Source organism: Solea solea, chromosome 1, assembly GCF_958295425.1.
Source record: "Solea solea chromosome 1, fSolSol10.1, whole genome shotgun sequence".
Lineage (NCBI taxonomy): Eukaryota > Metazoa > Chordata > Actinopteri > Pleuronectiformes > Soleidae > Solea > Solea solea.
The window spans coordinates 6233081-6258608 of NC_081134.1; the positions used below are offsets into that span (position 1 = coordinate 6233081).

General features: G+C 39.8%; 1 protein-coding gene and 1 long non-coding RNA gene across 6 annotated transcripts; one reads left to right on the forward strand and one right to left on the reverse strand.

Moving 5' to 3' along the window:
* Window positions 1-587: 587 nt before the first annotated feature.
* sugt1 (SGT1 homolog, MIS12 kinetochore complex assembly cochaperone) lies at window positions 588-20826 on the reverse strand. 5 transcript variants are annotated; one of them, XM_058633180.1, is made up of 13 exons: window positions 20728-20826; window positions 20584-20632; window positions 19447-19537; window positions 18499-18568; window positions 18015-18085; window positions 16866-16919; window positions 14876-14904; window positions 14664-14689; window positions 14038-14134; window positions 12255-12362; window positions 4725-4815; window positions 3721-3893; window positions 588-1654 (listed from the first exon to the last, which is right to left on the reverse strand). In XM_058633180.1, the coding sequence occupies exons 1-13, from the start codon at window positions 20739-20741 to the stop codon at window positions 1553-1555; spliced, it is 975 nt and encodes a 324-aa protein (XP_058489163.1). In that variant the 5' UTR covers window positions 20742-20826; the 3' UTR covers window positions 588-1552. The 5 variants fall into 5 exon arrangements, with proteins under 5 accessions (XP_058489163.1, XP_058489172.1, XP_058489138.1 ...); XM_058633189.1 differs by having other exon boundaries at window positions 20584-20629; window positions 20728-20820; XM_058633155.1 differs by having other exon boundaries at window positions 20713-20810.
* Window position 20827: 1 nt separating this feature from the next.
* LOC131462200 (uncharacterized) lies at window positions 20828-22495 on the forward strand. The gene is made up of 3 exons (XR_009240856.1): window positions 20828-21092; window positions 21704-21854; window positions 22406-22495. It is a non-coding gene; the product is annotated as an uncharacterized LOC131462200 (long non-coding RNA).
* Window positions 22496-25528: the final 3033 nt, after the last annotated feature.

Here is a 25528-nt window from a genome sequence, read left to right on the forward strand (position 1 = left end):
GCTGCTGCTGCTGAGTGTGTGTGTGTGTGTGTGTGGGGTAGGAGAACAAGGGCAACGGGCTGCTCTCCCAAACCTGCAACTGTACATCATCGCTTGGCCTCCTTGTCTGCTAACCAAACAACTCCGGGGCTCTCAGAGCTGATATCAATCGAGCCACAATTCTTAAACCGTATCCTCGAGCCGTCAACCGTATCTCAGCTGCCTGCACTGATATCACTAATGCCACATTTCATTCCTCCCAGCACATAATCACAGAGCAAGGCTCCCTCTATCCTGATGTACTACTGTTTTTGTGCCTAATGGATTCCCTCGTGAGATTTCCCAACCTCTGTCTGAAACACTTAACGACTGGCGACAAATCATAAATGGTGACATAATTTGTGAGCATATCAACAAATCTTTTATTTACACCGAAGCTTAAATCACACGGTGAGAACGACAAGTGCTAAAGCCACTGGCTGTCACGTCACACAGCACGACGAGGTCAGGGTTTTTCAAACAGAAGGCGGCAGACAATTACATATTGCGGTGCAATTACATGATGAAGTGAAAATGTATCGCAACAAAATTGGTGTCATTACACAAGAGAGGCTGAAAGTCAGTTTTTAATCGTATTGCTGTTGATTTTATTTTTACAGGGTGTACTGGAAAAAAACTGCCAAGAAATGAATTCATAGTTATGAGTTAAAACTGCAGTGTGTAACGATAAGAATTAAATAAATGTCCGTTACATTGAAATCATTGTCACTTCAGCGCCACATGACTCGGTGTTTCTCAGTATAGCAGAGGCAACAGCTACACTGTGTTAGTAAAGTGAGATGGAGGTTGAAGTATGACTGAAACCACAAAGGAAAAACTCCCCGAAAAGGCTTCAGAAGGGAAATTTACTGCTCAAAAAACCTGGTCATTCAGCATTTTTGACAGGATTAATACTTCTTGCCCCTGCACTGCCACTGTATACTCACATGTGCTCCCTCAGTTAGGTCTGACATACTATATACTAATCATGAAATGCAGAATATAACACTCAAAAGGAAAAAAAAACAAAAGTTATGCAATGCACTTTTAAATAAGATCTTAATTGTGTTACTTAATGTGTGCTGATAAGAGAATCATAAAAGCTGTGGATATTTCTTAGAAGACGAGGAGAACCAAAAGAGAATAAGAATGTGATGGATAAACTGGAGCGTTTTCAGGTCCGTCAGTCTCATTTTAACTCGGACCTTTCTTCACTTTAGAGTCTATTGGCCTTTAAAAATCAGATAATGGAAATCAATCCGCTCAACAGATTATTCAAATTAACTGACTCCTTCCATCTGGTTGCAAGCTCTTGCAGTAGTAGGCCATGTGTTGGGTCGAGTGAGCGTGAGGGAACCAAAGGTCCGTGCACTGAGGCGGGCTGACAACACCAGACCGACGACTTAAGAGCGGAGAGAACTCAAACAACCAGAGAGACTCCCAAATTTTCCCAGGAGATTCCCAGGTGGACATGTGTGCAGAAAGATGAGGCAAAACAAATTAAAATGGGCTAGAGGGTAGGGTTGTTGAAAGCTCAATACTTCACAAACTCTACATCGTCTGGTGGGTTCATTTCCACTGTTTTCTTGGCCACATCTTTCCAGTTTGTGCTCAGGACCGTACCACCCGACTCCATCTGCAGGAGAGACAAGGAGAGGAAAAAGTGGAACAGTCTGTCATTACACTTAAGAGGAAACGGTTAAGTTGTGTGTCAACAGCCTTTGCAGTATGGTCACTACTGTAAATATGCAGAAGTCGCAAAACATTGTGGACACCAGTTGAACATTATTCTCTTAATTGTTGTGGATATGGAATAATGTGGTTGCAAATTTTCCTTAAAAAACATGTCCCATCCCTGCAAAGAGAATAAGTAAAAGAAAGGATAATAAGGGATTGATCCTTGCTACTTGCTGAAGCCATCCAACTCGGTCTTTGTTGTTTTAACTGAGCAATTTAGCAGTAATTACATACTGTACATTTACCATAACATGTTTGAACATAAACATCTACCTCAGCTTTGTAAGCTATCTGGACCACTAATCCATTTTAATTGTCAATGCCGAGACAACGACTGAGCACAAATGTCATCTTCTTCCGTTTTAACCAGTTTTCAAGTGCACTGCTATGTTCGGTGTCATGAGATCACAGGTTACAAAACAAGAATGCTGATTTAGCCCAATCATCATACCATATTCTGCTGCAATCACACACCACTACACATCCTTCCGCATGAATAAATCAAGTACACTCCACGCGGAAGCTCATTAACTAGACAATCAGTTAGAGCTGCATTAGACCACACTGCATGTACGGTTATACTTTCAGACCAGATTTTGTGTGGATCACACAAATGCATATAAACAGCTTTGGTTATGGCTTTAATTGGAGTAATACTACAATAACTCTCTTGCAATTGCAAAAGAAAGGCTGTTTAAACACGAGAGGATGAAGGTGCAGATGAAAGTGATGTTCCCGACCTGCCGTACCTGACCCACCCGGCCCGCAAATATATAAATTATGAAATAATTATTAAATTTATAGTATAGTATAAACAATTATCAGGAGATCTCACTCTGTCCTGTCCTATGGACATTGGCCAGAGATTAAATAAATAGACAAAATAAAGAGAAACTTGAACACTCTTACTCTCACAAAAGAAATGATCACAAACGTCTTAACCTTTAACAAAAAAAAATTCTGCCCTGCTTACCACCTGCATTTTTGTCGAGTTGCACTGTGCAAGTGTACTATACAGTATATACACTTCCAGCACATAGCCAGCTCTGGTCAGCAGGGAGAGGAAAGGATATACAGAGGAGTGATCCCTCCACAAGATTTTTGGCAGCGATGTTGTATCTAAACCAAAGCTACGGATAACCCGCTATATTTTCTTTTAAATTCACTCTAACCCGCCGGACCTGCATACGGTTGTGAGTCGACCCGTGCATCACTAGTGGATGTGCTGAACAAACAGTAGCTGTGAACAAGAGAGACTTGGTTTAGATTATTGATTTGCGGGGAAATATGAGAAAAGTGCTGGTTTATTCGTGGGCTACTATTAGGGCTGCTGCAATTCAGTCATTTCACTCCGATGGTTGAGTCTATTTACCGAGACCAAAATAAACAGACGAGGAGCTGATTCAAATAAAGTAAGCAGAGAGAAAACAAAACTCAGGAAAGTGGAGGAAAACTGTGCGGCAGAGATTGGGACCTGTTACTGACTTCACACAGAATTCAAAACTAAGTTTAGAAATGAATTTCTGGAAGGTGCTGAGTTTATTCAGGAGCTGAGCTGAAGACAAACACACAGATGCACACCCACAGACACAGTCACCGCGCTTGTTACTCGCTTGCTTCCAGCTAATGTCAGCACAGCTGGTACACTGGCTCACACAATCAGACCAGCCAGCAGAGAAAATTGCCCAAATGACTTCAGGTGAAATTTCGCTTTGTTGTGTTTCTCAATTTTCTCAAAAAAAGGTGCTCAGAACAAAAAAACTACCCATGATATATATATATATATAAAAAAGCATCTCCTTTGAGACGAGACAAAAACACCTCAAATACGTGTTGCTATATCAGAGTTAATGACAAAACTCGTCAATTTCATCTTGCTGGTTCCTTGGTTGTAGAATAACCGTCATGGCTACTATGGATACATGAACACAGGCGAACAAGACACAGGTCGGGATTGAAACTTACGAAAGACTTATTCATGGCTCTCTTGACCTCATCTGAGCCGTCAGTGTAGATCTGCTGGAAGAGCTTGTTGAGGGCCGCATCTCCTTCTAGGTTCTCTTTTTTCTCCTCCTCATTAAGGTCCACCACCATCTGGTCCCATTTGCAGGTCAAGTGGGACGATGATGGGTACTCGTCTGATGGAGAAGAGCAACAGTGTTCACACACAGTTTACCTTAAAGTCTTTTTGTAACATTAGCTCATCTGTTTCCCTGGACATTTATCTTTATTGGTGCAGACATACTGCCGTCTATCAATCTAAGCAAAAATACAAGCACATTTGTACAATTCTTGAAGTAAAATCTTGTGAATCTCGGAAATTACTTTGGACAGGATAATTGTGCCACGCAATTCTCATATTGTCCCATGCCTATTTATCATGCCTATTTATGTATAGAGAGTGCTGAATTTAATCCAGACACAGATTTACATAAATACAGCATTACACACACACACACACAGTAGACATATTCAGGCCAGGCTTGGACAAACAGAAACGCGATTCCACTGAGTCAAATGTCAAACATCATAATTAAATGTAACTATTGCCCAAATTATATGATAATTTATAAACAGGGTGTCCTAAAAAAAAGGTTAAATTGGTTGCAAGGAGGATAGTTGGCTGGCTACTAACTGCTACTACACACATACTTATATAAGTAATTAATCCTGTCAGTAATAGAGTGTGTGGGCTAAACATGAGTCATATTTTGCCGTCATACCTTTCCCTCCCTCTCTCTCCCTGCCTACTTTTGCAGTCAGACAAATGAAAGACTCGATTGCCCCCTAACATTTTGATGCCAAACAGGCAAACATGGGTGCTATAGTGATGTTTGAAGGGAGAGAATGAGACACAGAGAGAGAGGAATAAGAATAGGTTAAATGATAAAAGGAGAGACAACGTGATGAGCACACAGGAAGGAGGGGAGCTGAGGGTAAGTGAATAACTACAGAAGCTGTGTACTGACGGGGATTGAAGTGTTTGATGTTGGACTCCTGTCCTTCTCCCTCCAGCTTCTCCCATCTGATGGCATCTGTCTTCTTCATCTTGATCTCCACCTGACAGATGAGACGGGGAGGAAAGAACGAGAGCGACAGAGAGAACAATGTTTAACAAAACGGCCTTCGGTGTGAGGGACAAAAATAACACTTCCATTAAAGTGACATCTTAAAAGAACAGGACATCAGATCATCATTGAGGCCAGAGAAAGAGGGAGAGAGAGCGATTGTCTGTTCAGAAGCTGCCATCAACAGCCCGTGAATGCCTCTCTGAGGGAGAGAGAGGGAGAGAGAAAGAGAGAGAAATATCGGGGATATATGCGGGGGCACAGCTCAATCTCAAATCTCACTGACAGACATAGTGCACTAACGAGATGCCTGTCAGCCAGAGGGGCAGTGTGAGAGACAGCAGGAATGAAGGGAGGGGGGAAGGAGAGCGGAGAGGGATCCTAATTCCACATAGCAGCTTCTGATCCAAATCATTACACTGGGAGAACGTGGGAGAGAGGAGGAAAACAATGAGTGTAGGAAGGACATGGGCACACTCTTAACACTGAGCTGCATTGACAGGGCACATACCAGTGATACACGCGAGCTACAGCATTATGTGCCAAACCCCCCAACCCACCACCCATTAACGGGGTGGGTGTGCGCGTGTGTTTGATATGAAAGACAGCGCTGGTTATGTCGGTGCAATTAAGGAACATTTCTGCTCTGCTGGGTGATGTGATGATTCATTTATGAGGGTGCCAGAGGAGAAGAGCAGAACCAAGAGGTAGACAAGGTTAGAGACGAGAAGGCAGAAAGGCTGACTGGCACAGAGTGACGCGCAAGTGAGGAGAGCGGATTGAGGGGAATAAGACAGTATGATCACTGGCTGCTACCTTCCCAAGCGAGGTGATGAGCTAGTGCGAGTGGCAGTGCACTGATAGATCACTTTGGTATGTGTCAGCGCTTTCTGCCCCACAAAGGTCCTTGTGCGTGGCGAGGCATCTGTGCAGTGTCCGAAATTAACTTTCTGGCTCATCTGCAAAGGACCGAGGTGCTAAAAATAGAAGCTCTCTGCTGAGAATACAGGTTACTGCCCGAATCCTTCAAAAGAGTGTTTCATTTAAGTCTCTTTATTTGCACCAAATGAGACTGTGCCGTAACAAAATCTTACTTTGTTAAAGCCGGGGTCCATAAATTGTTTCTGAAAGCTCTTTCCATGCAAATAGCCATCACAAAAAAGTAGAAAACAAATTATTTCTGTAGACACTGCAATACTGTAATAAACAAACTATTCATTTGATTTAGATTGAGTGAAATTTTTTCATGTTGCCCCAAAGCCCTTACCGTCTTTGCAACAAGTTGAAGAGCCTTTCACCGTTTAAGAAACGATAGTTAGAGATTAGTGAGGACGTCAGGAAAAAAACTCAAGAGTAGGTGCAACCAAAATTCAGAGTTCCACATTGTATAGTGTAGGGGGCGGAGCTTTGACAGAGAAAGGTGACAAGATAAAATTGCAGTAATGCAACGTCATGGATGCAAGCTGCACTGAATATACTGTGAAAAAAAAGGTCTATTTTAAGTGGATCTCTCAATAAACAGTATAACGTTTTATATAGTATGAGGAGTGGAAAGAGAGGGGACGAGAGTCGACTGGTCAAAAGCCTGCTGCCATCTAGTGGTTGGAGGCTTAAACACAACACAAAACCACTGTCAGAAAAACACTGTCAAGAATATTTCCATATCGATACAACACTCCAAAGAATATATACAGCGTGCCATGAAAATATCACAATAAAATAGTGTTTAAAATGTATTATACACATCTACAGTGCACTGCTGTGAACATTAGGTACATACAGGGTAGGAATTGAAAAGCAGTTTAGATTTGAGGTAATTAACCCACCAGTGCAAACACTGCTACAGAGGTGGATCGCATAAGTCCACTCCTGTGGAGATGAGGTGGAGGAGTTATTTTGAGCTAGCAGGTAACCTTTACCTCCCGCTCATTTTCCGACTAGACGGTTGGAGCACTTCAGAAGGATTTGTATGAAACACTGCAGGCTGAGTCATCACTTGAAATGAAACAGTGCAGTGTTACAAACTATTTTGTTCTTTAATCAATGTTATAAAAGGAGACAAAGCCTATGCTTCTTAACTATGTAAAAATCTAGAGTGTGTTTTAGGGTGTAAAACTTTGATGCGTGTACTGGGTATAAAAAGACTATACTGATTATAGATTAAAATCATTTGACATTTCATAGTCAGCTACAGATACATTTGGCAGCTTCCATTTCACGTACAGCAGTGACAAACAGTGAAGAGCTGTCGATTAGTCCATCCATGTCTGATTTCATGTTGGTTGTAGTTCAAGCAAGGGCAGCAAACATTGCCTGGTTTCAGCTTCTTAATGTGAGAATGCAATGCTTTTTTGGTCATATAGAAATAAGATGTTATGTCTTGGGTTTTGGGTTTGCTACATCTAATTGTTTTTTCTCCATGGCCATCATCATCATCCAAAGTCACAAACTCATGGGAAAAAGTATGAAAAAATGAATTAACAGAGTAAATGTAGGTAGCATTTTGTTAAATTGAACAGAAGACAGTGATACACTAAAATCTGCTGTTTTAAAAGTGTTGGCGGATTAAGCCATTTTCAGTTTTTCATGCTGTGAAAACTTCAGCAGGTATCAAAGGGTTGTTTTGCCACACATGCCTGAAAGATACTGCTTATTGCAGTTTAGCTTATTGTGGCTTTCACATCAATACTAATTAAGTTGCCTGGAATTTCTATTGATCTAAAGTATTTTTTATACAACATGATTAGGTTGTTTGGTTGCCCATGTTGACACAGTTTCACATAATACTATTAATTCTAAAATAAAATGTGACAAGACAGCAAACAATGGTTTTGTTCCTGATCTTAAAAAGGATAATGGTAAAGATCAGTGACTCAACAGCTGCACACCAGGACAATTAACTGTTATTATGTTAATATTAACATTCAGTGATGCAGGTTCCATTAATTGTTGCCAATGTTTTTGTAGTGCAAAGTGCAGCAGAACTCAACCAAGGTCCTGTGTGTGAGTCACAGTGTATGTGTGTGCTTCGATGCATGCTCATGGACCATACAACATTAATCTGCTGCCACATCTGTGTTTCCTGGCTTTTAAGAGAGATGGCAGACCGGGCGCAGTGTGTGTGTGTGTGTGTGTGTGTGTGTGTCTCTCTCTCTCTGTGCGTTTCTGTGTGTATGACAGGCGACGCGATGGCTCGTAAAGGGATGTGACAGAAGAGCCACACACAGGGGCCACCACCCACAGGACCCCAGGGTCTGAAATATGCACAACAAACACAGAAACACACACATTCATGCGTGCGCGCGCATGCACGCATACACACACACACACACACACACTATTTACAGAGGGGAAAAAGGTCCCTGTGTGGCTTGTCACGTGTGTTTGTAACAACCACCCCCCACCTCTCTGCCACGACTCTTCACCCAGCATCTTCTCTCTCTTTTCTAGATCCCCGTGGATTTCAAAACAAACTCATCGAAAAAAGAAATAAATGAAATAAATATAAACATTCTTAGACGTTGACAGGCATGGAAATTAAAGCCATTTGCCAAAAGAGATGAGTTCAGAAGTGAATGAGCACGGATTCAAAAATTGCTCTGAGTGTGTTTGCTTGCACACACCCAAGAGTGTGCGTGTCAGCCGTCTGTTCTGATCAAACACACTGGTGTGTAATTGGCTCCCCGTTGTTCCATTGACCCCTGCGGTTGGAATGTCTGTCATGGTGGAGGACAGGAGGAGGTCGCAGTGAAGATAATGTGCTACTCACGCACACACATACACGGCAAATACTTTGGCTAAATGGCACAAGTGTGTTGTTGAAAGATTACTGATTAGCTACTATGGGTGTATACGCGCGTGCATGCTCATGCCCGGCTTAGCCTTCCTCTGCTAAGTTGTCTTTAAAGACAGCGAGGAGATGAAGCGTAAATATTGTAGAGCGGGGAGTGCAGGGCAGGCTATTAAAGAGACAGACAGACTGACATTGGTCAGGAATCAACAGCTCCGAGGGCAATGCATTTTTTTTTCTCCAACACATTAATTAGGGATGTATGCCAATCTGGAGAAACTCGATTTGCTGATGCCGTTGTTCATTTGAATATTCCCCACTGGGACCTTGGCTTCAGAAAAATTAAACAGCTCCAGATAAATGAGACACACACTGAAAGAGCTGTTCAGTTTGTTGTAGCTTTTTACATTGTGTGTATGTATGTGCCAATATTTTGCTGGTTTATTAACACATATGAGCTATTGTGCTGTTCTGAACCTCTCAGTGCAGTAATTACCAATAATGAATTATGAGGTTTGTGTTATGTGTGCTCCATGCGTACCCAAGGAACCTAGTGGACCAGGGAACAGTCAGGTCTTTGTGGAAGTGAAGGGTGGCTGAGGGCTCTCTCTCTCTCTCTCTCTCGTTATCCTAGAGCTGTGTGTATTTGTTTGAGCACAAGACCGACAAAAGACAGAGGGGGTGTGTATGTTTGTGTGGGGGGGTATGAAGAGAAATGATAAAACAAATACAAAGAAGGTAAATGAGGTAGGAAGAGGAAAAACATGTGAGTGTGCAGAGATGTGAGGGAGTCTCAGACTTCATCCTCAGCTGTGGTCTCTCTAAGAGTGAGCCCTTGTTTAAGCTGCAACCCACGTGCACCTCTGGTATGCAGTGTCTGCTGTTGCCATGGAAAAGTGACGGAGTGTTTTTAGAGAAGGGGCAGTGTCTGTGCAGGTCAGTCTCTACTCGGCACAGTGAAGGCAATAGATAAAATACACACAATACAGGCTTATATTTCTCTTTCATAGCTCTGGAACAACGTAGTCCAAAAATGAAAAATACACTAAAATAAATATTACTGCAATCAGGCAGTGAGGCTGTGTGTTGGCTTGTTTGGGATTTTCAAAGTTGCGATTAATACTCTTGGAAATTTGCCTCTGGGCTAAATATGACACATTTACATCATACATTTGTTTGAATTTGACATAAAAAGAGCTGGGCTGCATTTAAATTATTAATTTATTGATTAAATTCAGTCTACATTTAAGTGGTCCGATCTCGACACATAAAATCAATCTAGATATAGTCAATAAAGTCTTGCCGCATAGAATATTAATATACCTGCCCTAAGCTCAATTTATTAATGTAAACCTTAATAAAGGGATGTTGATAGCTACGTGTGCTACGTCTGACACAACTGCCCATTTGCCTAATTTTAACAATACAATGTGCAGAGTTTCATCATGGGGGCCCGTTGAATATGACACAAGGTGGACTAACTGGTGAGGTGTCGCGTCAGAGCCAATATTGTATAATGATGCCTCTCCTCTCAGTCTTGATGCACTCTGATGGGGCCCATATAAATCAACACCTGTGGGTCCCAGGACTCAGTGTATTGAAAACCTATCAACATCACTGTTAATGTCTTTAATAAGGTACCAGGTTAGAGGTTTCCTGAACAATCTATAGCAGTAGTTCTCAGAAAATCTCTGTAATATCCAAGCAATCAATATTATTCCTTGTGAATGTTAATCATAACAATTCGAGAAACCAGTGGAGTTACCCTGCCCTCAAAGAGCGCATGGTATCTGGACATGTGCTAAAATCTGTTAACTTGTCCACATTCCCACCACACTGAATAACAGGGCTGGGTACACAAAATAGATTTTCTGATCGCTTAATTTGAAAGATCTGATATTGATTCATAAACTCTTTAAATCGATCTTTTCATTCAGAGTGTAACCTCTGTAGAAATCTCACCAGACTATGTAATGCAGTGCAGCTTTTACACAGGAACAAAACAATATCAATACACTGCCCTTCATTGAAATATGAATAATAGGTTTACCCCCTCTGTGTAAAATGATCAAATTGAGTTGTTCAATTTTTAACTGAAAATACCATCTAATGAATGATTTAGCTTCTGAAAAAGGGTTACATCTACAGATGCTTCTGAAAATATTCTGTCCAAAACACTGTGAAGATCAAGCACCACTCTCTGAACACACATTTCTGAGGGTAAACAGGATCCCAAAGAAGGAAACAGAGATTTAAGTTGTACTCATCAGGGGCCTAAAAAACCCAAACGCCTCTTTGTAACCCTTTTGTTACCAAAAGGAGTTTGTATGCATACTTCTCATTACCGCAACCCACAGAACATTTGTGATACCTAGAAAATTAAAAAACTATGGCGTGGCGAACTGTACAGGGTGTAGCCCACCTATATAAAGCTGTAGAAGATGGATGGATGGATACCAGAAAGCAGATAAATAGAGATTTGTGCCCATATACGTCGGTGAAACGACCGTCCAATCATGGAAAAGATTCACAAGCGCCACACGTTCGTGAAGTTAGCTTCGCAGTACCGTATTCCTAAAAGGTTGAATAACTGCCAGATATCGAAAGTGAAAGTTATCTTGGAAAAGGAGCAGAAGCACTCACTAATTGAACATTTTTTGACAATTCTATAGCCATAAAATCAAAATAAATCCAAGCGGCCTGATTATCATGATGGTCATAAGAGGGTTAAAAAAACAAAACACAACTCACACATAAATCTGCCTCTTGAGTAACAGGCAAAAAAACGGATAGTGGTCTAAACCCTGAATCAGCACACATTCAGCCAGCTCACTCATTAGCCATCATTCTCTAATGCACTAATTAGTCTTTAGTAAAAACTGCCCTACCTACTAATTAGGCACATAATCATTTAAAACAGTGCTGAGGAACTTAAGCAACTATAGCCCTAATAAAAGTGTGTGTGTGTGTGTGTGTGTATAGGAGTGAGGATTTGCGCATATGTGTAGATCTCCCATTAGCTGCTCAGATGAACTGAGCCAACAGGAGCTGGTCTTCAGACAGCGAGAGTGGATTTTCGCTTTTATGTTGTTCAGTGACAGGCCTGGTGGATGTATCAGGAGTTCTGATTTTCTCCCGTCAGGAACATTATATGGTTTCACACCCAAATCACCAAAACCTTGTATGTGTTCATGAAGATGCTGCTGCCCATGTCACCTACTAACACACTCATAGCTATCATGACCGTTGAGAGGACAGTGTCCAGCATTTCCACCCCCCCGTATGCCCCAACATCAGAGAACATGCATTGCAATGCTTTTTCAAACCATTAACATCCATTAAAGCTGCAGTGTGGAACTTTTGAACTTTAACTTGTGAACCAGGGGTAATTCCTTAATCTAAAATCAGAATAAGAGTTATTGATCCTGGGGAGGAAATTGCTTTAATTACAGCTACTCCAACCAAGAACAGAAAATAACAGAGATTCACAGCCTATACTAGCGGCTGATTTAAAAAACAACAACAACAAAAAACAAACAAAAAAAACTGAAAATGTAGAGGCCCCACTGATATTTACATGTCTAAGGCACATTAAACTGTGGAGCTCTGATAAAGATGTCTGAATGAGATGGGTGTGGTACCTTGGTGGTGAGGATCCTGAAGCTGCTCTGTTCCGGAATGATGGGGTGCAGCAGGTGCAGGTGAAGGCTGTAGTTCTCACCTGATGATATCTGAATACTGGCACTAAGCTAAGGACACCAAAGACACCAGTTATTAGTCATTATCCTTCACTACATTCCATAAATTCAACTTCTCCAAGTCCATAAATTGAAAATTGAAAACAGACAATTGAGGGAGGAGGGGATGCAGGTATCAGCATGTCTGTGAGAATAATCATCTGACGTGATTGTTGAGTGACAGCCAGCCATATTCTTGCCCTGTCCCCTTCAGCCGCAGTGATCAGTGGCGGCAGCAGTGTGGTGAATTGGGGTGGTGGGGGTTCTAACAGCCTGTCACTCACTGTGACTGGGTGTGTGTGAGGGAGGTGGGTGTTGTTTAAAGTGACATGGGCTTGGACATGGACCAAACCCTCACACCATCACTTGGTACTCACTGTCCTAATGTAAACACACACTGTATGTTGTGCAGGGCATTAGTGCACTGACATATTTAGGTGATCTTCACTGTTTGCTACTGTATATATCACCAACAGCCATCCTGAGTGATCAAATCACAGGTAGATGACTGTAAATTTAAGCCAAGCGCTCCTAATCTGTCCTAATCTGAGTGCGTCCTCAGATCTGATCACCACAATATTAACACTGATTGCTGTAATATTTTTTTTATTCTAATGGTTAAAACACATTTCATGTTTCAAACAAGTAGCACTTTGAACGTTTCAAGTCTCTATTATCCATTTTCCTCTCTTTGTCACTCGTGCTCACATGTCATTTCATTCTTGCAAACAGTCGGTTTATACCAGTGTGTACTTCAATAAAGGGCTGGGAAGCTAGATCCGATTATGTGGTCACAGGTGATCCATCGAGGACACATTTTAATACCAGGTATGAATGGTGTTATACTTAAAGATGACCACACATGATCTCAAAACTGAGGAAGGATCTTAATACCAGGTCTGAATGGGCCCTTGGACTAAATTAATGCAAGAATGAGTTCATCAAGTTCAAAAGATTGGAAAGTCACCTGAAGCAGCTTTTTTGGCAAAGCCTTAATATTAATTTCAGTTGAATTTCTGCACCGTCTCTAAATATACAGCTGCTGCATACTCAGTCACCAAGAAAAATATGTAGAACCACTGCCTTTCATCTTTAGTTTCTTTTGTATATACTGACCTTGTGAAAAATATATGAACTTATATGTACTTTGCAGCACAGCAGCAGCTTAACGAGTGACTGGGTGAATCAGAGCGAGCAAACTATTTCTTCTGAAATGGGGTAAACTCCGTTTGTTATTCTATTAGGAGAGACAAAGCTTTTCCCTGAGGTGCCCTGCAGCTACCCCTCAGAGAGAGGCGAAGAAAATGGAAAGACGGAAAGGAAAAGAGAAAAAGAAAGAAGGGTTGTCCCTGGAGGGCTCTATGGCTGATCCTAGATCAGCTGTCTTTTATCTACAGACAATTAGGAGGTTGGAAAAGCTGGGGAGGGTAAATTGTTCTAAGATCTGTACTTTGGGGGCAATGTTAACAAGGCACCACTGGAGGCAGATTTGGGTCCATGGGGAGTGTGTATGTTCTGTATGTGTGTGTATGAGACCTATCTAATAGGCCCTCCTGAGGAAACACCCAAGAGCTAACCCATCTCTCTCACTCTCTCCCTCACACTCATACACACACACACACATACTGAAAGAGTGGAAGCACAATAACTCTCCACTTGAATACTGTTTTCAAGTGTGTTTTTGTACCTCTTTTTCCATGAAGTTGACACACACACCATCCTTGGGTACATTTTTGGCCATCACTGTGACAATGACTTGAGATTCAGTTTGATACCAGTCATGTCTGGGAGAAAGACACACACACACACACACAATCAGAAGTGAACAGAAAAAAAAAAAAGAAAAAGAAAAAAAAAAAAAATATATACACATACTGTATATATGAAAAACATTCCTTAATGATGTCTTTTTAGATCGTCATTCATCCAAGTATATGCCCACAAATCAGTAGCAAGTGGACTACAGCTCTCTAGTGAAGAAAAATCTTGTCCTGGTGCTACTGATTCAAAGACATTTGGATTTTATTATTATAATTTACTCAATACTATTAAAGTGCATTAATATTAATATATAATATGAAGTATTATTACAATAATTTCAAACATTATGGATGCCAACTTCATACAACCAGAGAAAATCTAATAACCACTGTTGAGAGGTATTGTCTATTCACAATGTTCTTACATGTTCACACCTAATGAGGCTGTTTTGATGCACTGGTGCTTTGTTAAATATGTAGCTGTCAACATAAACATACACACAAAAACCTGATGCTTAAATAAGACATATTTATGTTTACTATAGACACTTACTTGACAGCTGGAACGGCTGGTGTCTGCTGGGTCATTCAACATCAAGATGGGATGACAATTTGAGAGGAAGGTAAAGTGAGAGGAATGGAAAAATGGTTAGTAAAAACATAACAAAAGAAGCTAAGTAAGGCTTCCTTCTTTGAAGCAGAAGCATACACAAGGCTGATGCTGAGAGCAATATTGCCCCCCAGTGGCCAGACAAAGAAACTCACCTTGTTGACGCTGTTGTCTTGTGTCTGATCTAGAGGGGAAAAAGAGAGTGAACAAAAACTGAATGTATGAATTCAATACCTGCCCATCCTCTATCGGCTTCTCCCATAAGGGATCGCCACAGCTGATCATCTGCCCCCATACCGCCTCATCCTCTGTCTATTTTAAATTAACGCAACATTCATGAACCTTCTCTGTAGCCTTTTTCTCTCCTGCCTGGTAGCTCCATCTTCAATATTCTTTGTCCAACATAATCACTTTCCCTTCTCTGCACGTGACCATCTCAACCTCGCCTCTCTTATTTTATTTCCAAACTATTCAACCTGAGTTGTCCCTCAGATACGCTTATTTCTAATCCTGTCCATCCTGTTCACTCCCAACGAAAATCCGCACCTTCAGCTCTGACTCCTATCTTTCAGACAGAGCCACTGTGTCCAAGCTATACATCAAAGCAGGACTCACTGCTGTCTTGTAGACCTTCTCTTTCACTTTTGCTGTTATCCTTCTGTCACACATCACCCCTGACACTCGTCTCCACCCACTTCACCCTCCCCGCACTGTGCATTGCTTTGGATGGTTTACTCCAGGTATTCAGTCTTGCTCCTACTAACCATATTCCTCTTCTTGCCAGTGCCTACCCCCACCCCACCAGGCTCTCTTCCACCTGTCCCCTACTCTCACTACAGATTACAATATCATCTGCAAACATCATCGTGCACAGAGACTCCTGCCTGACCTCATCCGTCAACCTGTCCACCACAATTTGCAAAGAAGGGGCTCAGAGCTGATCATCTTTGATGTAATCCCACCTTCACCTTGAACCCATCTGTCACTCCAACAGCACACCTCACCACTGTCTCACTGTACTTAGACATGCCCTGCACCACCCGCACATACTTCTCTGTGCTGTTACAGCCAAATTTCGCTTTTGCGCAAAAAGAGACTTTCCAGCATTTAATAGGTGCTGTTCCACCGTGTACGTCATCTTTGCGTGCGTCATCACAACATCGTGTTTTTCGGTCGTTTTGTTTAGGTGAAAAAGGTCTTTGGACAGAAAACCGAAAATGCCTTTTTTGGCCATTTTGGGCCGATATGCTTCGGTCACCGAATTTTCGGTACATCTCTAGCTTCCATGCTAACACATCTTTCTATAGTTGTGAGGACATTCATGGCCATAACACATTCCCTTCTCCTTACCTTTAACAGCTCAACTAAATGCTGATACCAAGTCTTAACTGTAAAATAGCCTGTCACAATGGTTTTAAGCCAAAATTGTCCAGACAACAACAGATTATCACCAGATTGTTTACTTGTCCATCCACGCACATTATAAGCCCTGTGAGGCCAAGCAAGCCTGATCACTGTTTTCCAGCATGCTATCATGTATTATTCACCGACTTCATTACACACAGAGAGAGAGAGAGCAGAGAATGTACAGCCATGAGTGTGTGCTGACTTTGAGCTGGCTCATGAAGGGGTTGGGTCACACCCGGGGCTTTTAAACATCAGTGAAGCTGACTCTGAAGAATCATAAAGCTCCTAGGAGTACATGTGCATGCGGGTGTGAAGTGTGTTTGTCAAAACTCATGCTCTTGTTTACTTGAGATGATCCAGGGCGCCCAGACAGCAAACAGAAACACCCCATCTAGGCATAGCATTCATCTTTTATTGGACGAGACAGCTCTGTCTCAACACCCTACCAATGTGTGCACAAACTGCATCAAGGTTCATGGATGTGTGTTTGTATACATGTATGATAAAAGACTGCTGCTTAGCTCAATGTTTTACTAATGGGGAACTAAAATGAAAATTGAGGTTACTGTGCAACTTGGAAAGTGGACTTCAAAGTCTAAAATATTTTTCAGCAAAACCACCATCGGGACTAATATGAAACATCCAAAAAGATAAATAAATAAAATAAAGTATTGTGGGTCAATGCCCCATCATGGTTTTTATGGGTCTTATAAAACTTGACATAGATGTTTAACTTACCACCCATCTTCTCCTCACACCGCTTGATCCAAATCTCAAATGTTGTGTCAGAAACTGTGAAAATTAAAAAAAATTAATAAAAATAGTGAAATGTGTGCTGCTAGAGAACACAGTGAAAACATTTAAGAGCATTGGTGAAGAGCTAATCAAGTCATAAAATGGCTCAGAAAGCAGGAGTTTCCAATTTAATTCAATTTTTCAAAAGCATATTTGGAAGGAAATGGATGGTTCACAACTTTGTGGGAAAAGTTAAACAAGCAGGCATCTTTAATGTCGCATGACTGCATTCTTTTGTTTGCCCTCTTCTTTTCTTCCTCAACATTAATTTGATTGCACAACACAGTCCACTGCCTGCATGTTGATTTGTTCTGGATATTTTACAGCAGTTGGCATCTGTAATGTTTCTCATTAACAGTTTGCTTGTTAGCATTAGATATGTTTTATTCATGTGTATAAATAACATTATATCACATGTGAGAAAAACACTTAAATACACAAGGAAAGAACTGAAAAATGTTGTAGAAATCTTATAGAATTAAAAAAAAATACTCTGCCTACAAAATTGGCATATTAGGTTTGCAAAGTTGAGACAAGTAATTCAATTGACTTTTGCTACAGTTCACAGAGAACATTAAGTTAAAATTGTCTAACAGATATCAAAAACAAAAGTGGCAGTTTGCCCTAACTCGGTCCTAATTCTGAAGATTTACTGCAGCTCCATTTGAAGAGAATATAACAAAATCGACACTGAAACAAAAATTTAACTTATAACACAACAAAGTCACCTGTGTTCTAGTCGGTATACTGTACATTATGACCCAGTTATGTTACCACTGAATTGAGGTATGCCATGTTACAAGCACTTAACATTCAGCATAGTATGCACCGATTTAGCAGTGTTTTAATTGTTCATTAAAATGTGTAAGACCTCCAGTAATACACACAAAAATGTACCTGCCACAAAGAGAATTGTAAAGCCATTGTATTAGCAATAAATAAAGTTTCATTGTTAACAAATCAATATGTATTTTACTGCTAAAGCCAAAGGACACATGCTGTGTGAATCATGAACATGTGCTACTGCTGGAAACGGAGGTTGTTAATGAATTGAAAGAGTTTGTGCTCAAAGCCACAACAGGCTGTACTTACCATCCAGTTGGTGTCCCTGAGAGAAGGCTGTATGTGCTGATTTATAGTGGTTCAGATAGTACTCTGCTATTCTGCAAGTGGGACAGAAAAACATGCTACACACACTTGCCCCAGACAATTTTATATAAAAGTGAATTATTTTCACATTCATTTTGTATCAAACATTTCCATCACATCATCATGACACATGCCTGTGGTATTTTGATACTTTTGATTATCTTTACATTTCTTAAAATAAAATACATTTTAGTTAAGGCTCATGTGTGATCTTCCCTCCTTTATTCAGCTTGGAGACAGGTGTAACAATTGTAATGTAAAGTGTAACAATTTAAAAGTAAAACATTAAATAATTCCTTTCAGTTTGCGAGATAACATTAATCTAAATAATATTAATATAAAAATTACTTAACAGGAAAAGTAGACACCACTTATATATAGTATACAGAATTGGCCTCCACTTTCACTAAAACATTGAAATACATACCCTGTTCGCATGAAAGCAAGTGGAAGGCCGGGTTTTAGCTGTTGTGCTTTTGTGGCATCATCAACCGCACCTGTTAAGAGAAGAAAACACTTTATTAATGCAGTATATATACTGTATATTCCTCTAAGCTTTGTAATAGGGGTGTCTCAATACCACTTTTGCATGGCCCGCTCCACTCAAATATATTCTACTACCCATATATCCTATTTTAAACAATTTGGCTGTTAAGACACCTGTGCTAATGCATTTACCACCTAGCCTTAACTAGCCATAAAACATAATAGTCCAGTTGAGTGACAAGACATTTGCAGCTCAAACTCACGACTTTGTAAAATGAAAGTGGAGGACATCTCTCTTTTTAGTATAATGACTGTATCTAGTGGTGAATTTACCTCATATTTAGGACTTCTGACCCAGCGGAGGTTTTACTTTTAGCTTGTTCTGACATCCAATCCAGTGACTTTGGCAAGTTTTGGATAATGATAATGATGTTTTGAAGTGTTATGATGTTGTCATGATCCATGCAAGTGATCGGTTTCCATGATGAAGCAACGCTAGTGGATACAAACTAACAATGGATTACAGAACTAATTTGAACATTATTCAGAACTGGAATCTAGACATTTAAGGTTAATAAACTGTATATGAACTATATGAAGACACTAGTCAAGTCAAGTCAAGTCAAATTTTATTTATATAGCACACAAACAGCTGAGCTGCAACCAAAGTGCTTCACAGAAAGTGCTTAAGTGCTAAATACAAAAAGACTTAAAAAAAAGAAAAGAAAAGGGTTAAAGACAAAAACTGATTTAGACTATTTAAAAAGTAACTAAGGGACACTTTCAGGCGCTTTAAAAAAAAGAAAAAAACAAAAAAAACTACACAACTTTACTCACATTCTTAGAAATCAAGAAAAGAAATAAACTTATAAGTTCTATGTCAACTTACAAACGTAGTTTTTCAGAAGGATGTGGGCATAAGCACGCTGGCAAAACCACTCAGCATTGTCTGTGTCTGGTTGCAAAGCTTCATTAAGTGCCTATAAGAAAAGAGAAACAGTGAACTACAGTGTGGCTTTGATTCAGAATAAGTAGGGGAAAAATAATGTTAAGTATTATTCAAGAAATCCTGTCAGTGTAGTGTAGTAGTTGTCATTAGTAATGTGTAATGAGTCATTCAAAAGAAAGCATGGTTTTAGATATATTGTTGCAAGGGAGAAGCCGAGCAAGAAGACAAGTGTTACAAGTGTAACGTGAGGGTTGGTGGTGTGGATCTCTTCTGAATAAAAGCAACAGCTAGACAAAGACAGCTTAACTTTTGAACAACCTTCTTTACTTCATTCTCAATCATAATTTCCTCCCTGTCACATGCCACTAAACTTGGGGACACACTATAAGATTGAACTCCAAGTCTTTGCACAATCTGTAGTGAATGTGAAAGTTGTGAAAGGTGTAGTGTGTCTTCAGCTAAAACTAACCAATAACAGGCAGGGAGGATCTAAACTCATTTTCGAGTATTGTAACTCACATGTATACATTCACCTTGTGACTATGTATGCACTAAGTGAATAAACATGATCAATAAAAATTAATATATTAAACAATTAACTGCAAACATACTACCTATATGAACACCACATATTTCTAGTAAATTAACTTTAAATGAGACCCATATCAAAATCATAACTTTACATACAGTCAGTAAACGGCGTAACTGCTCATTTCCATATGACATTGTACCTGGTAAAAATCGACTGCTAATGTGGTAACTAATTGTGTCATAGAAACGCTGTCTTTTCACTTTAGTTAGGAACAAGCAAAAGCAAAGCTTTGTTTAAAATGTGACTGACATTAAGATATCTTGCTAATCATATCCTAACTCACGCTAGCACGAAACGGTGGCTAACTTTGCTGGCAAGACACATTTCCAAAACAAGTGCTACCTCCAGTGATACACCACAAACAACAAAACCAACTCCCTTCATAATAAAACAACTCATTAAACGAGGTTTGGATTAATGCGACAACCACAAAGAGTCCACACACATGTGCTAAGATAACTTGTGGTAGTTGTTGCTGTGTTTACCTCCAGAGCTTTCTGAGGATCTTCGTCAATGAAGCTATCCGGAAAACTGCTAAAGCCAAAGAAGAGAGCAGCCATTAAGTACCACAATAGAAACAAATGTACGGATTCAAAATATTAAAACTACTTCACTTTCGTTTCACTTGCCGTTCAGTTGCCATGAGGTTTGTGTGGATGTTGGCCGTCACGAGAAAGTTCTAGAAAAGAAGACAAGCGGAAACGTGATAGCTAGAGAGGAGCAACAGCGGGAGAAGGGTCTAGCTGCAGACCCGCAGACCACTCAACGAAACGCCCCTTTACTCAACGAAACGCCCCTTCACTCAACGAAACGCCCCTTTACTCAACGAAACGCCTCCTCACACTCAACGAAACACCCCCTCACACTACCCGACACTCTGATTGGCTCTCAAGAGACTGCGTCTGAAACGTGATGAAGTTTACGTTGACCGAGTATGAAGAGAGAACCCGAAAAAGTAACACGGTTAAAACACGGGAAAATAACGGAGGAAAAGGTAAGAATAGATAAAAAACACATTTAGATATTGAACACTGGATGAATAGTCATTATTTGTATCCATTATATCAATTAAGTGCGGTTTATTAACCAGTTATGTCTGCATGCTGTAACGATAGCGATTGTAACAGCAAGCAAGACGCAGCGATTTTCTCCCTTTTTTTCTTTTTTTTCCTTTTTTTCTTTTATTTATATGTACAGGTTATAACATTGACAATATAACATTGTCTCATTTTCAACCAAGAAACGTATAAGATGAACTATATGATCTCTATATATTAGTATTTATCTGTTTTTTAATCTTTAAATGACTGACAAGTTGCACACAGCTTTGCTCATTTGAAAACGTGTGACCTCAGTTCTACAATTGTTAAGATAAAAGATTTGATGATGAATAATATTTTTCATGTTTAGAAATTAGAAGTTCTGTTGAATCACAGTCAACAGTGTCATTTGATTTGATTTATTTCAGTTAGCCTGCTTATATTTTAGGACAGGGAAAGTCTTAAAGGCAAATGCAGTCCAGTTCATTACATCTTGATTCTGGATTAAAAATGTTTCCATGTTAAAAATACAAAATACAATTTTAATTTACATTTTCTCTTATAGAGCAACACTACGTTCAGTGAAGGAGCAGACCCTGAGCTGAGGAGATGCGACTCGGACACTTATCAGTGTCCGATCTGCACAAAAAAGGGGAGCTATGCAAAGCTTGTGTCCCATCTGCAGGGACACCAAAGGTCAATGGTGGAGTACGGTGGTAAGTCCTAAATTATCAAATATTTTTTCATTTCAACGCTGAAAGGCTTTAATTTCCCCATGAGCCTTATGTATTATGAAATGTGATGTTATTTCTGTTTGTCCTGACCATGGATAACTGTGACCATCAAACTATTCAACTCGTCCATTTGAGTATCAGAAACTCAAAATAAGTAAAGTAAAGTAAACTAATGCTGGAGCCATTTCATCTATGTGTACTGTACTTCATGTGTGTAGAATCTTAAGTCAATGTGTATTTTATTTTCACTCTTGTTGAGAATTTAGATATTGAGAAAAAGTTTCAAGATTCCTGCATTTTTATAGATGCCCCTAATAATAATGATTGTTCTCAGAAGTAATGTAACAATTTGCCTCTCAGGCTTATCTGTATATCCATTTAGGGCAGTGATGTTACTGTGGCCAAACAAGTTGCCAGCCAGGATGACACCTCTTATCAGAGGAAGTGCAAATAATCAGGGAAAGAAAATGTCTTATTCAAAGTTCTTAATCACATGTATTCAGTGTTGCATATTATGTGTAATTTAATTTTAGGAAAGGGCCCAACAAGCCCAACAGAAGCGACGCGAGGCATGTTGTCTGTTAACCAGTGTAATCACAGAGGATCAGGGCATGCTGCAACACTTAAAGTGAGTGACAATGGCATTTAGTGTGGTGTTTGTGTATTTGTATATGAATACCCAAACTAAAATCCTATACAATTTTTATAGAACATCATCACAGGCAACACGGTGTCTCCTTGGGCCAAGAAACAGGACAGGGTCATCCTTCTTTTTGAAGATGATGAACAAGTGGACAAAGTCATGCACTTCTTGTCTGAAGTACTCGAACGTACTGAGACATTCGTAATGGATGTACTTTTGCCAGAGGTGAGATCTCAGACACTGACACTGATTTGTAGACTACATGTTTTATGTGACTGCATATGTCTGTCTCCTTTTAACACATGGTCACTGTCTAACACCATCTTAAATCTTCATCTTCATGCCACAGGCAACAGTATACGCCCTCGGAGCTGTTCACTCCATCTCCCTGGACAAAGCCAAGGAGATGTACATGCGTGGCACAGAGTTTGACTCAAGGTAAGCCGGATAGTTTAGGTTTTCAGTTTATATCTTATTATGTATTTGAGTGTCTTTAACGACTTAATTATTTTGCTATATCATTTTGTCTTGTCAGCGAGATAACCCAGCTTGGGGAACAGCTTCAGAGCCACATTTCCTCAAAAGCGAGGCAGAACCTGGATATCTTCCTGAGCAATTACAAGAAAGCCTTGGAGTCTAAGGAATTCCTCAGGCGCCTGTAATCCCTGGGTAGTGAATGTGTCTGCTGGATAGTCTGTTGTGTATAAAATAAAGAAAATATATCATTCATCACTTGTATTCATTACATGGATTTGAAAGTTATACAACTTTCTGTGCAGAATCAAGGGTTTCAGTGCATTTGTTTTACTTTCATCAAAAGACCTACTGATGTCCAACTGGCTGGGTTTGATTCAGATACCAATGTTTCACATATCTTCCTGGAAATAGGTAACATCTCCTTAATGACATACTCAGCAGATCTTGTCTACTTAACTTCTGTCTGCCACCACCTGGACCACACCAGCACAGAATTTTAGGAGGGTTTCTTTCAGGTTAAAAACCAGATCAAGTAGACTTTTATTAGTTCTAATTGTTGTTCTGTCCAGTTGAACAACATGTCAAACTACAGACTAATAAGACATTCAATAAATGTAGGCCTATATTAAACACACCTTTTTGTAACATACAGGTTGCCATGATGTTGGAAGTTTGCAAAAACAAATGAAATTATTCAAAGTGTGTGTTCAAAGTGGAATTTGTGATATTATATTGTATAAACGTGATATTATATTGTATAAACGTGATATTATATTGTATAAACATTGTATAAACGTGATATTATATTGTATAAACGTGATAATTATATTGTATAAACGTGATAATTATATCACATCAACGTGATATTATATTGTATAAACGTGATAATTATATCACAAAAACGTGATACTATATTGTGTAAACGTGATGTTCAAAGAACTTTTCCAATCGGCATTTATATATTTTAGCAGTTTGGCTATAACATTTCATACTTTACAAAGTGACATTAATTATTCACAAATTTCACAGAAAGTACATTTCTGTGTTCATAAAAGTCAACACGAGTATTTATTCTTCTCTATTCCTGTCGCACACCGGGATAAAAGTCTCTTGTCACCAAGTGTCTGTGAAATACGCGTGTGTAAATAAAGTTTCAATAAAAGAAGACGTTATCACGTTAGTAAACGTCATCACGATAGTAAACGTCATCACGTTTCAGACGCAGTCTCTTGAGAGCCAATCAGAGTGTCGTGTAGTGTGAAGGGGCGTTTCGTTGAGTAAAGGGGCGTTTCGTTGAGTGAAGGGGCGTTTCGTTGAGTAAAGGGGCGTTTCGTTGAGTGGTCTGCGGGTCTGCAGCTGGACCTACTTGAACAGCGGCCCTGTCAACATCCGACTGCGTCACACTGAGTAAGCCGACTGCAACAGCGCTGCCTACCGGCCTGGAGGAGTCAGCGACAGCATATCATTATGGACACCAAGCTTTGTCCTTTTAAGTTATGATGCCCTTTGATCTTTGTGTGATTCCTAAAGTATATATAAAGGGACATGCATATTAATAAACATATTCATTTATTATTCCAAAAATCATTGGAGAGCCTATTTATTTCCCTTTTAAATGGCCATTTCTGTGATGAGCAGCAGAATTACCACAAAAAACTTTCCAAATCTTCTCTGCCAATGTTCTGCTATTGATATTGGCAATGTAACAGTTTATTAATTTAACAAACAGGGGCCTCAGTAGCATGTGGAAGAACCATACACAGCCACGTCAGGTCGTCACTAAAATCTTAAGAAGAGCACTCTGAAAAGTATTCTGATGCTAATAAACTAACTTCTTTCAGCTTCTGCCTTTACGGGTCGCCACAGCGCTCATCTGCCTCCATCTTGTCCTATCCCTTGTGTCTTCTTCTGTTTACACCAAATGTGGCTGAATAAACACATTCATTTTTCACAGACGATGATAGAATTAAGTTTATTTAATATAATTGAGCATTATCTTTTCAACCCCTCAGGGCTGCCTGGACGCCCTCCACAGCTTGGGGTTCCTGGTCGCATCCCGGGACACCACATTTTTATGGTTGAATCCTCACTAAACATTAGGTTGTTCTGTGACATTATAATAAGCACACTTGTTTCCTCTTTTAATATTTTCCATTTTTTAATATTAACAGGCTGTACACAGAGACGTGTAATACTGCCCTTGAGGTCCTTCCAAATCTTTGCTTCTGTAAAGAAAATCTGTCTCAGCCATTTGGATGACATCACATCAAGATAAAAGTGCATCATCACTTAAAAGGACTTAAAAGGACTTCAGGACTTAAGATATTACGATCATGATTATGACAATTATTGTGATTATCTCGATTAGTACTGAGCATGTGACATGCATATGCATATGCGTTAGAATGCTTAATATCTGTTACTGAAATATAGGTTCAATAGTATTGGTATTTTAGGACATAGAGGATATAGCACACGAAGGATAACAAAGAAAGGCAAAGGAAAGAGAAGAGCAACAGTTAGTAAAAACAATTAA